General features: G+C 39.8%; 1 protein-coding gene across 1 annotated transcript in view; it reads right to left on the bottom strand.

Moving 5' to 3' along the window:
• The window catches only part of ATP6V0D2 (ATPase H+ transporting V0 subunit d2), a 56,939-nt gene extending 40,795 nt beyond the window's left edge, over positions 1-16,144 (bottom strand). Inside the window, exons 1-3 of the mRNA XM_055284843.2 lie at positions 16,044-16,144; positions 15,413-15,617; positions 538-709 (exon numbers count right to left, since the gene is read on the bottom strand). Coding sequence (XP_055140818.1) covers positions 538-709; positions 15,413-15,542 — 302 coding nt within the window. The 5' untranslated portion in view covers positions 15,543-15,617; positions 16,044-16,144. The remainder of the gene's footprint in view (positions 1-537; positions 710-15,412; positions 15,618-16,043) is intronic.
• Between the last annotated feature and the right edge of the window lie 1,504 nt (positions 16,145-17,648).

Genomic DNA, 17,648 nt, shown 5'->3' with positions numbered 1-17,648 from the left:
TTACAGGTGTGAGCCAGCGCTCCCAGCCCCAAATATTTTTTAGAATGAGGAGCTCATGTGTTGCACAATTGGAACCACTGATGATGGATAAAAATAAAACATATATAACTTTCACAACTGCTACTTATACTGTTACAAAGGGAATTAGGAGTGGTATATGTGACCTTATGAATACTTTGAGATATTGTCAACCCCACCCTCAAAAGTGACCCAAGAATGTCACATAACATTTACCTTCAGTACTAACACCTTAAACACTGGCAACACTTTTTTTTTTTAAATGAAAACTGAAAAGATTCCTTTAGATGGAGGCTACCACCACTGATATAATCATGTTTATAAATCAATGAAATCCATTTTCTAATGCAAAAATGTGGCTCTATGAGCTGATCAGTTGCTAAAATTTGAATGAATTTAAACTTACAAACAATGGAAAAGGTCTTAAGTCTCACTCTGGCTTGATACCCACCCTGTAACTGTTAGGGGTCATCCACATGAGTACATTGGGGCTTATTAGGGCCTTCTGTCATCACTTACGTCATATAGGTGAGAAATGTGCTGAGGGGCTCCAGGGAATGATTCCGGAAATACTCAAATTCTCCACATAGTCTTTTCCTCATCTCGGTGTCAATTTTGGAAACAGTAAGAGGATTTGTGTGATTAGCCAAAAAGTTACCATAATCAGTAGTCTGGAGATGAATTTTCAGGTCTGAAATTAAATGAAACCCCAATTCAGGTTAAATTTTGAGCATACACAAATAGCTTTTTCAACATTAGTTGAATTCATGCTAATTTTGTGGTACATACATATGTATTATCTTATTAGATTTTAATATAAGGTCTAAATATGATTTAGACTTGATCTCTAAAGCAACAAAAAATGTAATGTGAATATGGATAATCCAGCACACCACAAAATGTGTTTTTCTTTTGTTTTGAGAGGTAGTCTCCCTCTGTAGCCCAGGCAGGAGTGCAGTGGTGCGATCTCAGCTCACTGCAACCTCTGCCTCTTGGGTTCACACAATTTTCCTACCTCAGCCTCCCAAGTAGCTGGGACCACAGGCGCGTGCCACTATACCTGGCTAATTTTTGTATTTTTTTAAGTAGAGACAGGGTTTCACCATGTTGGCCAGGCTGGTCTCGAACTCCTGACTGACCTCAAGTGATCTGTCCACCTCAGCCTCCCAAAGTGCTGGGATTACAGGCAGAAGCCACTGTGCCTGGCCCTCACAAAATATTTCAATTACCTAAGAAATCTGGTATTATTTAGCAGGTCTGAAAAAAAACAAAACAAAACCTAACAAACACCTAATCCACAGATGGTAAACAGGTTTTAGTCATTTGGCGATAGCTATCTGGGAAACTGTTGAGGATACGAATGCTCCATCCCAACTTGATGGAAAAGATAAATGTATTAGTAGTAGCTACCATGGGTGTGGGGGCAGGTGACATGGGCATCGCTGCTCTGTTTCAGTATCCTTTTATTACAGACAAAGAAATTGAAGCTCAGTGGGACTAAATGGTGGAGTTATCTAATGAGATTGAAGTAGGAGATTAGTCCCCTTTTTCTTATAATCCAGCATCGTTTCCACCAGACCATGCCATGCATCCTTTAAATGTCATCCATTTTGGTTGCCAGGTAATTGGATTGAACTGAATTTCAGCTTTGTTGATTGTCACTTCCTCCTGAACAAACCATGTGTTTTCTAGCATCCATACTTCAGTAAATGCTGACCCAACCCCACTCTACAATTTCTTCCTGCACCCCTTTTCAGATTGGCTTATTATAATCTACCCTTCAATGTTACCTTACTGGTAACATTAAAATAATAGTTACCAGTGATTGAGTGCTTATTAGGTACCAGGTATTGTACTGAACTTGTATTATCTCATTTAATACTCATGGCAATTTTATGAGGTAAAAATGATTTCTATATCTTTGTACAGATAAGAACACTGAAGCTCACAGAGGTTAGTAACTTGTTCAAGATCACATAGATTAAAAAGTTTAAAAATCTCACGTAGATAAACTGTGATTCAAAGCCAGGTATTCCTGACTTCAAAGTCACTTAAAACTTTATTTTATTGCCAACTAATTCAATTAGATTATCACTTGTTCTGTAAAGATTTAATTATCTCAGGCAGAATTATTCACTCTCACGCATATGAATTTGAAAGTACTTTGATAAAACCTCTAGCATAACACCTATTATAGGATATTATATAGTCTTAAGCATGTTAACCCAGAAGGCAGTTACACTATCTTAGTTATATCTTTTATCTGTGACTCCTTGTGCAGAATCCAACATGTAAGTGTTATTTCATATCTGAGTATCTAAAATGTCCTTGGCAACATCCAGCACACATATGGAGCTTATTGGATCTTTCATTCAAACATTTATTAAGCATCTATTATGTGCTGCCAACTACAGGAGACCGAAAGATAGACCAGACATATTCCTCATTCCCAAGGAAACTCATTGTTTGGTAAAGGAGAAGGCAGCCACAAATGATTCAAACAATGTGTTAATTTAGCGATAAAGATAAGGTCCTTGATTTATGGGAACATAGAAAATGAGACCTAGATCCATAAGGATATGAGCAAGAAGCCTAGGAAAGTGTGTTGAAGGAGATGAGCCTTAGAATACTATGTAAGAGTGGAGGAAGAGGGGAGAAAGAGTAAGAACAGAGGCAGGCATTCGATGACTTAGTACAGGTATGGTGTGTGGAAGGAGCTCAAAGCAGTTCAGTGTTGCTGAAGTATTAAGTGGGAGATAAATAAATTAAAAATAGAACTCCCATATGATCTAGCAATCTCACTACTGGGTACATATCCAAAGGAAATGAAATCAGTATGTTGAAGAGATATCTGTACTCCTACATTCATTATAACATTGCTCACAATAGCTAAGACGTAGAATCAAGCTAAGTGCCCATCAATGGATGAATGGACAAAGGAAAGGTGGTATAAATATACCATAGGATACTGCTCAGCCTTCAAAAAGAAAGAAATCTTGTCATTTGTGATAACTCAGAAGTAGAGAGTAAAGTAGTGGTCATCAAAGGGCAAGGAGTGGGCAAGGAGTGGGCCAGGAGTGGTGGCTCATGCCTGTAATCTCAGCACTTTGGGAGGCAGAGGTGGGAAGATCCCTTGAGCCCAGGGGCTCGAGGCTGCAGTGAGCTATGATCGTGCCACTGTACTCTAGCCTGGGTGACAAAGCAAGACCCTGTGTCTACATTTAAAAAAGAAAGAAAGAAAGGAAAGAAAGAAAGAAGAAAGAAAGAAAGAAAGAAAGAAAGAAAGAAAGAAAGAAAGAAAGAAAGAAAGAAAGAAAAAAACCGACTTAGTAGGGGACAGGTGAGAGGGTGAGGGGTTGGAAAGATGTCAAAGAATACAAAACTCAGATTCAGTTAGATAGGAGGAATAACTTCAAGAGACCTATGGTACAAAATGGTGACTATAGTAAATAACAATGTATTGTATTTTTAAAATCATGTAAAGAGTAGATTTTGTGTTCTCCCCACAAAAAATAAGTATGTGAGTTAACATATATGTTAATTCACTTGATTGATAACATATAGGTCACATTGGGCAGGCTTCCAAATTAACCTGCCTGGTGGAGGTCTTATGATGCCTGTCCTGTCCTGTCCGGTCCTATCCCAGAGTAAAGAATCTTACCATGAGTCCCTCAGATTGTTGATGTACTGATCAATACATAACCTACTGGCACTGACAAGGACACTGATTTGTTTCTGAATCATCAAGTTTTGGTGATTGGTTTCTGCATCATGAAGTTTACTGATTGTCTTGCACATAGACATTTTAGCCTGTATATTATCTGTAGCCAGTGATTGTAACCTCTGTATTGTGACCTTTAACGAAAAGAACAACTCTAGTATGAAGAGTCCTCCTCTGTTCTTCTAAACTTCCCCTTTAAAGCCTTCCAACTTGTAGCAGACTCTGGGACACACCCAGCTTTGTTGCTCTGTCTTCCTTGATCGGTCCTCACATTTGGCTTCCAATAAACCTTTACTGAACTATTTCCGCTTCAACAGACTTAATTTTGGTTGATACCACAATTAATACATATATTAAAACATCATAGGCTGGGCGTGGTGACTCACGCCTGTAATCCCAGCACTTTGGGAGGCTGAGGCGGGTGGATCACTTGAGGTCAGGAGTCCGAGACCAGCCTGGCCAACATGGCAAAACCCCGTCTCTATTAAAAATACAAAAATTAGCTGGGTGTGGTGGTGTGCGCCTGTAATCCCAGCTACTCAGGAGGCTGAGGCATGAGAATTGCTTGAAGCCGGGAGGCAGAAGTTGCAGTGAGCTGAGATTGTGCCACTGCACTTCAGCCTGGGCAAAGGAATGAGAGACTCTGTCTCAAAAAATAAAATATAAAATAAAATAAAACATCGTGTTGCATATGATAAACATATGCAATTTTTATGTGTCAATTTTAAAGGAGTGGTAGAGAAGGAGAGGTGAGATTTGAAGCCAAAGAAATAAGCAGGACTGTCCTAGGGAGGGTTTGGTATGCCATGTTTATCCTGAGATAACAGGAAGCCACTGCGAGCTATGAATGGATTGCTCTGGTAGCTGGGGGAGGGTGGATCTGCAATTAGGGACAATGTGGTTCTTGCAGTCTTCCTCAGTGTCTGGAGTAGATTTTGCATCGGAAATGCTGTTCATCTGACGGCAGAATTTATTTGCTCAATTACCTATTTAATTAACTTAAAACAATTCTACTTTGTTGCCATGCCTTATTTGGCTTTCATTTTGGCATTTCAGATTTTTATGCAATTTGACAGTTTGAATTCTCAGCACCAAGGAATATTTGCCAACAGAAGTGACACAAATGGTATTTCTTTCAAAACCATGATATTTTGCTCATGTGACATATGTTTCTTTCAAGCTAAATAACTTTCAAGCCTTTCAGCTGCCAGGGACATCCTGAAATTAAACGTCTCAGTGTTTCATACCCTGTAGGAACCTTATAATACTGTAATCAGTGAAAGTAGAACAGAAGGAACCTCTCTTCCCCAGCACTAAAATGATCCAAGGGATGCTTGATTTCAGATTCCAAGAGAATCTGAGGGTCTGAAATGCACGCTGGGATGATGATAGACTGTCAATAATAACAACAGTACTCATAGTTTTATAGTTTTCATAATGAGTTCACTTAATTTTTTTTCCTACATTTCCCTAAATGCTTATCTAAATAGGTGTGTGAGTAATAAGACTTCATGGTAAAACAAATTTGGAAGGCACAAGCTTCTTTACTGTAGGAATTGAAAGGCTTTACTACATGAAAGTGATTTCTTTGAAAAGAGTATGGGACAGAACCTCCCAAGCCACTAAGAAACAATGGGCCGCCCACAGAGCACACTTGGGAAAATCACACTACTTTTTATCTAGAAAAGTAGAGTGGCAAATGGTGTTTTTTCCTTTTTATTAAAATAAGGAAAATAGGATATATTCCAAACTGTAGGATCACTACCAATTAGATCAATTTAATAGGTGTCACACAGCAATAGAATAAAAAAAATAGATTACACCATTTTAACAAATAGAGTCTATCACATAGTGTGAATGTGTGCCTGGATGTATGCACTCAGAGTCATAATATAAACATGCGTTTTCTGTGGGTTGCAGTTACTGCGTGAAGGGAATTATCTGAGATCACTTGGCTATAGGGAAGTTAGACTTCATGGTTATTGTCTACTAATTTGTTGGCAGACTATTTTTAGAAAATTCCTTTTTGGCTGGGCGTGGTGGCTGATGCTTGTAACCCCAGCTACTCTGGAGGCTGAGGTGGGAGGGTTGCTGAGCCCAGGTGTTTGAGACCAGTCTGGGTAACATAGGGAGACCCCGTCTCTACTAAAAGTAAAGAGAAGTGACTGTCTACCGTTCTATCCAAGCAGGCCCCTGCCTTTCCCCACACTCTGCTGCTGCTGAACTTAGGGAAATTATCTGACTTTTCTGAACTCAGTTTCCTCATCTACAAAATGGATATAGCCTATGCTTTCAGGTTGTTTTGGGGATTAAACAAGGTTGTCTGGTACAGCGGCTCATGCCTGTAATCCCAGGACTTCGGGAGGCCGAGGTGAGAGGATTGCTTGAGGTCAGGAGTTTCAGACTAGACTGGGCAACAAAGCAAAACCCCATCTCTACAAAAGAAAAAAAAAAGTTAGCTGGGCATGGTGGCACATGCCTGTGATCCCCCTACTCAGGAAGCTGAGGTGGGAGAATTGCTTGAGTCTGGGAGATGGAGGCTAGAGTAAGCCATGTTCAAGCTACTGCACTCTGGCTCAGGCAATAGAGTGAGATCCTGTCTCAAAAAATAAAACAAACAAACAAAGAAGATGCAGGTAGGTAAAGAGCCAGCATAGAGAATCCACCACAAAATATTATTTTTTCAATTGTACCCACCTATCTCCAAAATAAATTGCTAAGGAATTCAACTTTTATCCTCTAAACCAGAATTTTTCCAACTAACATATTGGAATCAACCATCAAATCTGGTAATTACTCAGACTTTTATAAATACACCAGAAGATGTACAACCAGACACTTCTTTCTCCATTTTTGCTAATATACTGCTATTCTCAGGGTGTGGAAATTTCAAAGTCCCGTTTGGTGCTTTATTACTCCAAATGCTCTGCATTTCTTCCCTGATTTCTGCTCCTCACTCCCATTTTGAATGACATCTGGCACTTCGATTACTGCAGCAATCTTTGAATCGATTTTCCCACGCTCATTTCTCCTCATGTGCTCCCCACCTGAAGTTTAATCTTTCCTAAGAATTGTTTTGGTCCTGTAATGATCCTAAAAATAGCTTGGAGCCGCTGAAAAGTTTTAGGCAGATTAAAAACAACTTTTATAAAATTTGTAGAGCGTTTTGCCATCGCCAGAATGGTTTTAGTATAAATAATCTCTTAACTTTAACAATAATCCTGTTTCATAGATGAAGAAACTGAGGCTCAGAGAAGTAACTTGTTCCTGTTTTCCATGCTGGCAAGTAGTTAACTGAGAATCATACCTGACTCTTGTCCTCATTCAGTGTTAGCTTCAGGATCTTGAAACTTCAAATCAAACCTTCAAGGTTTTTCAGAGTTTTCCCAGCCTGAATTCCAGCCTTATCTCCAAGTATTCTAGTATTGCAGCCTAACTGGTTTACTCCCCATCTACAGGCTTTTATTTTTTCCCTTTTTAAATTCATTTGTTTTCTCTGCCTGCTAGAATGTCTTGACATCTCAATTCTTCTCCTCCTGAAACCCCATTTCATTGGCCTTTTATCAACCTATTATTCAAGATTTGGTTCACCTTCAAGTATATCTACTGTCAATAGGTTCGAACCATTTTTGGATTTGAATTTTTATCTCATTTTACTTATTTGTGACATCCTATCAACTACACAGCTGTCTAGGTAGTAAATGGTGCCATTTTTTTTTTTTTTTTTTTAGACAGATTCTTGCTCTGTCACCCAGGCTAAAGTACAGTGACATAATCATAGCTCACTGCAACCTTGAACTCCTGGCCTCTAGCAATCCTCTTGCCTCAGCCTCCCGAAGTGCTGGGATTACAAACATGAGCACTGCATCCAGCATGTTCTTTTTTGTACTCTCCACAGCTCCAAATGCATTTTTTGCCACATAAATGAGCCTCAAATATTAATTTGTGATTAAAACTTAAGATCCATGTAGCAGTGGCCCCACAGAACTTCATTATGCATTATCCTAGTAAATCTTACTAGGGTTGAAAATCTTCATTTTAATTTTTACTTACCAAAATAAATATTTTCAAAACTGGTGCTCTCTGAAGGAGAACAGAATAAACTAAATGGAGTCATATCCAAATGCGACTACCCAAAACCATAAAATGGAAAGAACTATTTCAGGAATTCCAAAGTCTAGCAGAAGAGGGAAAACAAATTCATGTTGTATATAAACTACAGTGCAGGGGTGTATTGTTAAGATTTACAATTTACAAAACATCTTCAGATATTTTGGATCCTCCCAGTGAACTGGGAGTTAGGCCAGGGAGATGCCATCTAAAGATGAGATAAGAAAGCACTTATCAGTGCTCATGCTTGTAATTCCAGCATTTTGGGAGGCTGAAGCGGGAGGATTGTTTGAGGCCAGGAGTTCAAGACCAGCCTGGGCAACAAAGTGAGACCCTGTCTTTGCAAGTGACAAAAAAGTTAGCCAGGCTTGGTGGCACGCACCTATGGTCCCAGGTACTTGAAAGGCTAAGGTGGGAGGATCACTTGAGCCTAGGAGATTGAGGCTGCATTGAGCCATGATCACGCTACCCGCTACTGCATTCCCTGGCTTGGGCAACAGAATGAGACCCTGTCTCAAAATAAAAATAAAAAATAAAAAAAAGCACCATGTTAAAAGTTAAGCAGCTTGCTTAGAAACCCAGAACCATAAAGCAGAAGATCCAGGACTTGAACCCAACATGCAGATATTTCCAGCGTGTATTTTCAGATTCTTACTACATGCAAAATACACTCTTAGGCTTAGGGAGGTAGGAGAGAGAAAAGTTTAAGGTGTACTTTCTGCCCTTAAGAAGTTTACAGGCAGCCGGGCACAGTGGCTCACGCTTGTAATCCCAGCACTTTGGGAGGCCGAGGCGGGTGGATCACGAGGTCAGGAGCTAGAGACTATCCAAGCTAACACAGTGAAACCCCGTCTCTACTAAAAATACAAAAAAGTAGCCGGGCGTGGTGGTGGGCACCTGTAGTCTCAGCTACTCGGGAGACTGAGGCAGGAGAATGGCATGAACCTGGGAGGCGGAGCTTGCAGTGAGCCGAGATTGTGCCACTGCACTCCAGCCTGGGCGACAGAGACTCCATCTCAAAAAAAAAAAAAAAAAAAAAAAAGAAGTTTACAGGGTGGCTTAACGCTTGTAATCTCAGTACTTTGGGAGGTCGAGGTGGGCAGATCACTTGAGCTCAGGAGTTCAAGACCAGCCTGGACAACATGATGAAACCCCGTCTCTACAAAAATACAAAAATTATCCAGGAACAGTGGCCTATGTCTGTAGTCCCAGCTGCTCAGGAGGCTGAGGTGGGAGGGTCGCTTAAGTCCAGGAGAGGTAGAGGTTGCAGTAACTGAGATCACGCCACTGCACTCCAGCCTGGGTGTCAGAGCCAGACCCTGTCTTAAAAAAAATAAAAAAGCTTGCAATAAAGCGGATAGAGCTATGTATTTATTTATCAGCTAAGCCTGTAACCGCAGCAGCCTCTGGAGCTAGATAGACAAACGAGGCAAATGTTCTGCCTCAGGATGACACATCTATGCAAATGTCACAGATGTTATACAGTGTTAGGTTCATTACAATGTACCGTGGAGCATAAAGTTGAAGCTTGTCAATTCCGTCCCATCATAGATACTGTAGGAAGAGGCTTACAGAGGAAGTGACTTAAATGGAGACTTTAAAGGGAGATGGTCACTTTTCAGGGACATGGGATAAGGGATGGAATTTGTGATTGAAGGTGCAGCTTTAGAAAAGGCAAAGCATTCTGAGGAAGGGCTTACAAGGTAGATCAGCCTTTTAAGCATAGTGTCATTTATCTTGCCTGATGGAAGCTCTTGGTGTGTGTGTGTGTGTGTATGCGTTTTAAACAAGAAAGAGAATTGGATATGTCTTATTAATATAAGGCAGAAAAAGTGCTATAGTTAGAGGTACAAATAATGTCTAAGGAAGCAAAGAGAAAGGTCTTTGAAATCAGTCATCCTCCTATATGTTATTTTGAAATTAAAAACAAGTAATAGGTGTATATATGGGTAAACAGTGACAGGTCCCTATGCTTGTCACTCACCTACCCACCACCCTCTGCCACTCGTTCCTAGCTTCACGTAACCTCTATTTTTAGTTTCTTTTTAATCCTTTCACATTTTCTTTGTATCTAGGCAATCATATAGGAAGTATATTTTTAAAATTTATCCCCCTTTTTACTAAAGAGTGCCATGCCACACCTGGTTCTTCCCCTTGCTTTTCTGACTTAATGTATCTTGGTAATCTTTCCGTATTTCTCCTTTTAGAGTGCTTCCTCATGCGTTTTTCCTTTTAAATACAGAATATTCCATTATGTGAATGTTCCATAACTTATTTAACTTATTCCTGGCTGATTGTGGTGGCTCAGGCCTATGATCCCAGCATGTTGGAAGGCCAAGGTGGGAGGACTGCTTGAGCCCAGGAGTTTGAGAGTAGCCTGGGCAACATAAGACCCTGCCTGTATTAAAAAATAAATTTTAAAAAATGAAAACTTATTTCCTGCAGAGGGACACTTGATTTGTTTCCATCTTTTTCTATTCCAAACTATGCCACATAAAAGGCTAGCCACGGTGGGTCATGCCTGTAATCCCAGCAGTTTGGGAGGCTGAGGTGGGTGGATCATTTGAGGTTAGGAGTTTGAGACCTGCCAGTGCCAACATGGTGAGACCCCATCTCTACTAAAAATACAAAAAATTAGCCAGATGTGGTGGTGCACACCTGTAGTCCCAGCTATTCGGGAGGCAGAGGCACAAGAATCACTTGAACCCAGGAGGCAGAGGTTGCAGTGAGCCGAGATCACGCTATTACACTCCAGCCAGGGTGACAGAGTGAGACTCCGTCTCAAAAACAACAAAAAACTATGCCACATAAAGAGCCTTGTACAGCTGTCATCTCACCTGTGTGTAAGTTTGTCTATGAGACTTGGAATTCCTGGACAAAGTGTATAAGCATTTGGAATTTCGGTAGGTACTACCCAATTGCCATCCTTAAGGGGTTCTCATTTTTCTAATATTTTTATTCTCCAGGGAGGATCCTTTTTAGGGCAGGGACTCTATCTTGTTCATCTTTACTTTCTTGGCCCTAGCTAGAAAGTACTTACTAGATGGTGTTGAATTAATTCCTACCTGAAGACACAGTTGGAGAAGCTCTGAAGCTCAAGCCCCTTGACAGGGGCACCATTGTTGGTGAGATATAATCAGCTTCCCTAATTCCCTTCTAAACAAATTGTGGCAAGGACAAAGTAAGGACTTAATCCAGTCCGGCAGCTAACGTCTGTAATCCCAGCACTTTAGGAGGCCAAGGCGGGCGGATCACTTGGGGTCAGGAATTTGAGACCAGCCTGGCCAACATGGTGAAATCCCATCTCCACTAAAAAAAAAAAAAAACAAACAAACAACAAAAAAATAAAACTAGCCAGGCATGGTGGCACATGCCTGTAATTCTAGCTACTTGGGAGGCTGAGGCAGGAGAATGGCTTGAACCTGGGAGGCAGAGGTTGCAGTGAGCCAAGATCATGCCATTGGACACCAGCCTGGATGACATGAGCTAAAGTCCGTCTCAAAAAAAAAAAAAAAAAAAAAAAAAAGACTTAATCCAGAATGACCTCCCACATCTTGAGAGCCAGTGGACACTGTTATCATATGTTTCAGAAAAGACTATTTACTACTAAACTTTAAGTATTGATTTACTATTTTGTCTTTTTTGAGGAGGGAAGAATATTTCCAAAAGTCTTATTTGTAATTTTTAAAAATTCTGCTGCAAACTGTAGTGTTAATTTTTAAAAGAATATCCTATGCTCTTTTAAAGTTATTGTTTTGGTTCAAAATCACTTTTAAAGACCTTAAATTTATAGATACAACTTTAAAGCAATACCAGTGACAAAGGCAATGGGAACTAATTTCCTTCTTCTGTACCTAGGAAAGACTGAGTCACAGTGGATCCAGAGATCTGAATCAAGTCACAATTAGTCAGGGGCAGGCCTCGGAATACATGAGTATTTCTTACCGCACTCAACCCAATTATGCACACAATTGAGCCCAATTATGAATACTAACACTTTTCAAAGCTTTGCTGGATGATCTTTATTTTCTCTTTTCTAAATTTACCCAAAACCTTATATGTTCCTTGCAAGTTGTTCTAAAACAATTTGTTGCTATCAGAACACTTTCCTTTTAAAGACTGGATGACTTAAAAAGACTAACGCAAATTTAATCTTGGCCAAGTTAGTTTTTCTTTTACAGAAAGTGCCTGCTTCAACATATGGTATTGGAATGGCACAGTGTAACCTGCTGTTTATCCATAATTTGTATGGTGTATATTTTGTGCAAAAGTAAACTAAAATCTTGAATCCTTTAGGATTCTATTCCAACAAGTGCCCTTGATTTCTTCTCAACTCTGAATGTAGCTCAGGGCAGACTGAGTCTCCCTAAGTACATTCACAGATGCAACAATTGCACTGCTGTTCACACACTATTTATTTCTCAACATCCTATAAAATAATCAGGTACAGCAGTCATTATTTTCTATTTCAAAATGGAGTGGACATCAACTCAACACAGACCTATTCATATATCTTCAATTTATACTCAGGAGGCAATGGCATATTTTTGTGGAAAGGGGACACAGATAGCTCTATCCATCCTCCATCACTGACAGCCTGTTAGGTGGTCACAGCCATTCTAAGCCCCGCTGTCCTCAACTAACAGAAGACATGAAATTCTTGTTTAGATTTGTTTTCTCAGCAGTCATGATAACCTAAACATGGTTTGATGATTCATGCTTGATATTTCTGGGAGTCTCTGAACAGTAGATTGGCACACAGATTCAAATGTAGTTGAGAATTGGGAAGAGAGAGAGTTAGAAATCATGAGACACAATGACAATAAAGCAGTAGAGTACAGGTGGGGTGGCTTCAGGTGGTTTCTCATCCCCTGACGTTGCATGGAAAATTCTGCATATGCCTGCTTATGTGTGTTTTTCTAACACAAGCTTTATTCTTGAGGTCTTTGAGACGGTTTGAAACCTTTTCTTCTCTATCAAACTGAAAATGAAGATACCAGATTCAGCTAACTCTCTACGTAGAGGATAGATCTGTTAATCTCATTTCTTCCTCCTTCTATCTATCCCCTTCCCTCAACAAGTCTTTTGAGTAAAAGGGACCTTGGCAGAAAATATAGGGTGCAAATTTTAAATTCCTGATTTTTATCTTTTTACTTTCTAGAATTCTTTTTTTTTTTTTTTTTTTTTTTCCTGAGACAGGGTCTCACTCTGTCGCCCAGGCTGGAGCACAGTGGTGCAGTTACAGCTCACTGCAGCCTCAACCTTTTGGGCTCAAGCCATCCTCCTGCCACAGCCTCCCAAGTAGCTGGGACTACAGGCATGCGCCACCATGCCCAGCCAATATTTAAAATTTTTAGTAGAGACAAGGTCTTGCTATGTTGCTCACGCTGGTCTTGAACTCCTGGCCTCAAGCAGTCCTCTCACCTAGGCCTTTCAAAATGCTGGGATTACAGGCATGAGCCACTACACCCAACCTATTTTTCTAGAATTTTTTTGTTTGTTTGTTTGTTTTTTGAGACAGAATTTCACTGTGTCACCCAAGCTGGAGTGTGGTGGCATGATCTCAGCTCACTGCAACCTCTGCCTCCCAGGTTCAAGAAATTCTCCTGCCTCAACCTCCTGAGCAGCTGGGATTACAGGTGTCTGCCACCACACCCAACTAATTTTTTCTATTTCTAGTAGACACGGGGTTTTACAGGCATGAGCCACCTCTCCAGGCCTAGAATTCTTTATATGGCTTTAGATATGGCTTCCCTTGATTTATCTCTGAATTCTTTTCTTCTTTCCTTCTTTTTTTTTTTTTTTTTTTTGGTATCACAAAGATATTTTATGTATTCCTTGCATTTAAATTTGCATTCTTTAGCTCATTTAAGAGCTTGGCTGAAAACTAAATAGAATTCATTAAAATGGCTCCTCTCAGAAACACTTAGTCAGCCCTGTGTTCTTTATTTTATGTAGATTTTCTATACATGACTAACGTTCTCCAGTCATCAAACTCTTATTTTAATATGCTGAAGTGACTTAGGATTTGGGGTTTTACTGTAATTATCTGTAGCCAACAGAATTAGTTATCTGAAAGGTTCTCGCTGTTTCCAATGCTAATGAAGTGCAGGGTTTGTCCTAACTTGGGTGGTTCTGTCTGAACTCTGGCTTTAACTGGTCAGAACTGTAAACAAGTAGCCTCAGGACCCTTCAGCCCTACTTGAGGAGACTGCAAAGTCACCTTTAGAAGGTTCATTGGTTCGTTTTTGCCTTTTAATACCCTTCCTAGGAGGCTTTATTCTTCGTGCTTTCTTGCCTTTTCTAGAATAATCTGGAAGCTTTAAACCACCTTATTATTGACCTATATGGGTTTTATAAGTATGTTTCAAAATGAGTGAGTGTAGCTGTTTTTAATAATAAAAATACTGTTACAGATGTGGAATCTTTGGTAAGGTTTTGAAAAAAAAAATTTGGTTTAGAGACAATTTCCACTTGTTGAGTATTTATTTATTATAACTGAGAACACTGAGACTCAGAGGCTTGGAGCCACAGGTCACCTACCTAGGCATGACAGAAGTCAAATCCAGGACTTTTGAATCCAGGGCTGGCCCCACCAGTAACGTCTCTTGATTTGTTTTTTTTTTTTAACTTCAGTTAAAGGTAAATTTCAAACTCTCAAATCAATAGATACTGAGAAATGTGATAGAATAAAATTCTATAGAACAAGGTTTTAAATATATATATTTTTTCTTTGTCGTAGATCCCTTGGCAGTGTGGTGAAGCCCTTCTCCAAATGTTTATAAATATGTAGAATGAAAATACACAGGATTATAAAGGAAACCAAATATTTTTAGATATAGTTATCAAAATGTCTTTAAAATGTATAAGAATCTGGCGGGCATGATGGCTCATGCCTGTAATTCCAGCACTTTGGGAGGCCAAGGCAGTCGGATCACCTGAGGTCAGGAGTTCGAGACCAGCTTGGCCAACATGGTGAAAACCCATCTCTCCAAAACGTACAAAAATTAGCCGGGCCAGGTGGTGGGCACCTGTAATCCCAGTTACTTGGGAGGCTGAGGCAGGAGAATCGCCTGAACCCGGGAGGTGGAGGTTGCAGTGAGCCAAGATCATACCACCGTACTTCAGCCTATGCAACAAGAGTGAAACTCCGTCTCAAAAAATAAATAAATAATAAAGGATGAGTGTAATATCTAACTTCAAAATAGAGAAAACATACATGACATTTCAAGGTATCTGCAAGAACTTTAAAGGGATATGAAAACATTGAATTTTTGTTGGTGACAGTGTCACAGATACTACTTATCTTAACTACTGTGATTTGTTGCCTACATTCGTAATGAAAGATGTTACATTTCACTTAGAGGTTAAAAATAGAGATGTATTTTTTTTTTCCTCATTCAAGTTTATGGACCCCAGAAATCTGGACTGCAGGAATAAGGATCTGCTCAGAACTCTCAAACCATACGATTATGGGCTTTTTTTCTCCATGCTTCTGGAGAGTGACATCATTTCATTTTGTTTTTTTTTTTCTTTTTAAAGGGTGAGAAGAGCTACACTTACCTTCTAGGGTCTCACACTGGACCAGGTTGATATAGTCTTGCTGGGTCAGGAGGCTGGCCTTGCATCCTCGAACCAGGCCCTCCAGGTAGCCATGGTCCACGTTGAAGTACAGCTCCGCACCTTCGAGCATGGGGGAAGAGATCGAAGCCAAGGTAGGGTGAAACAGCTCTGTAGTCCTGGACAGCCCCTGAAGATTTGCACTAGCCTGGGAAAAGTGCGAGTAATTATCAGGCAGCACAAGCAATCTATCAGGTGATAGTCAGGGTTTTTGTGACTAGTTTCCTCCGGTTTCAGTGGCTTTCAACACAGCACACTCAGCCCTGTTTTTACAGCAACAATGAATCAGCCAGATGACCCAAGTAAACCCAGGCAACAAACCACGATTGGGAAAAAGAGATATGAGAGTCAGGGGAGGATCCAGGCTCAATTCTTACTCTCTCACAGATGGGACCCTTCCCAGCTTTGCTATTGGGAGGCTTCAAACTCCTGAATAGTTTGTAAACATTCCTACCACCAGCTGAGCTTTCAACTGTAATTTACAATAATCCAAAATTCTTTGAGGACTATCAGTATGAACAAAGAGAGGGTTTTTAATAAAAATAATTTAATTTAGGCCGGCATGATGGCTCACCTGTAATCCCAGCACTTTGGGAGGCTTAGGGGGGCAGATCACCTGAAGTGGAGACCAGCTTGGCCAGCACGGTGAAACCCCATCTCTACCAAAAATACAAAACTTAGCCAGGCTTTGTGGCGCATGCCTGTAGTCCCAGCTACTCAGGAAGCTGAGGCACAACAATCGATTGAACGTGGGAGGCGGAGGCTGCAGTCAGCTGAGATCGTGCCACTGCACTCCAGCCTGGAGGACAGAGTGAGACTCTGTCTCAAAATAATAATAATAATAATAATAATTATTATTATTATTATTATTATATAAGTAAATCAAATGTGACTAGGCAGTTTGAAGAGTCATGAGAACCTAATTCTGCCACACAGTGTAAGACAAATGGTCAGAAATGTCCTAAAATCGCCAAAGGCGGGCAGTTGCTTCCTAGCCAGTCAAAGGGCATAGCCCAGGAAACAGTCCTGGAAACAGATACAGAAGGCTATGATTCTATAATAATAAGCCACTACCACTGCAAAATTGGACTGTTTAGAAGGCACTCTATTTTCTTTTTCCTACTTGAATCTCATGTTTACTCTGCAATGTGGATCTGCACATACAGTATTATTACTAAAATCACAAATAAGGAACCAGGCCTCGGAAGCTGTGAGGCAGCTCGTGAGGCAGCTCATGAGGCAGCTCAAAATGCACAGCTGGCAATACAGTAAGTATTTAATGAAGCTGGGACTTGTGTTGAGTTTCATACTCCAAAAGGAGTGCTTGTTCTCTCATATATTGTATTTAGTTAAAAATTATGTAAAATATCCTGAATGCTATTTGCATATAGAGTGTTTCATATATATCGTGTAAAATCTTTAATCGGAACTAAAGTCCCAGAAATTCTCCGGTCTCTATCAAGGTATTTCCAAACTGTTTGGGAGAAGCTAGATAAAAAGGAATCAATGTAAATTCTGCTTTGATTGTTGAAAATCACAGAGAATCAAACCTACCTTTTCACAGTGCCCAGACTTTGAAAGTATTCAATAAATAATAGAGGCTGCCATTATTGTTAGCATTCTGTATCCACCCACCACAATTCCACCATCCTTAAACATCCTGAGTGTGTTTTATGTTGAATCAGTCACTTATTTATCACTTCTGTGGTCAAAAGATGGTTACATATCCGCAGTTTTATGGAGTTCAAACTAATACAACTTAAATTATAAACACCACACTTATCTTTTCCTAATTATTTTACTATGTTTTACTATTATTTATGCACTTGAGGTTATTATGTCTATTGTATTTATAAGGTAGATATTCTATATAATGACATGCTGTCATGCATCTCTTCTCAACTCTGGGTTTAATGACATAATGATGGTAGCTTGCAGCAGACCATGGCAGGAATGAAGTATTTATACCATGAAAATGGGCAAATGCTACAAATCAGGGCTTGATTCATTGTTTGGTTAATTGTCTGGACTTGAGAAAAAGATGGAGAAAATGTTAATAAAGCAAAGTAAAAGTGTGTAATGTTTATAGCCATTATGTTGTAAATTGCAAAAAAATTTGAAGAAATGTTCTTTCAGTATTTAAAAACTGTTATCTGATTCAGCAAGGAAGCCACTCCCT

This window comes from Symphalangus syndactylus, chromosome 7 (genome assembly GCF_028878055.3).
Source record: "Symphalangus syndactylus isolate Jambi chromosome 7, NHGRI_mSymSyn1-v2.1_pri, whole genome shotgun sequence".
NCBI classification, from domain to species: domain Eukaryota; kingdom Metazoa; phylum Chordata; class Mammalia; order Primates; family Hylobatidae; genus Symphalangus; species Symphalangus syndactylus.
This window is presented reverse-complemented; position numbering and strand designations above follow the sequence as displayed.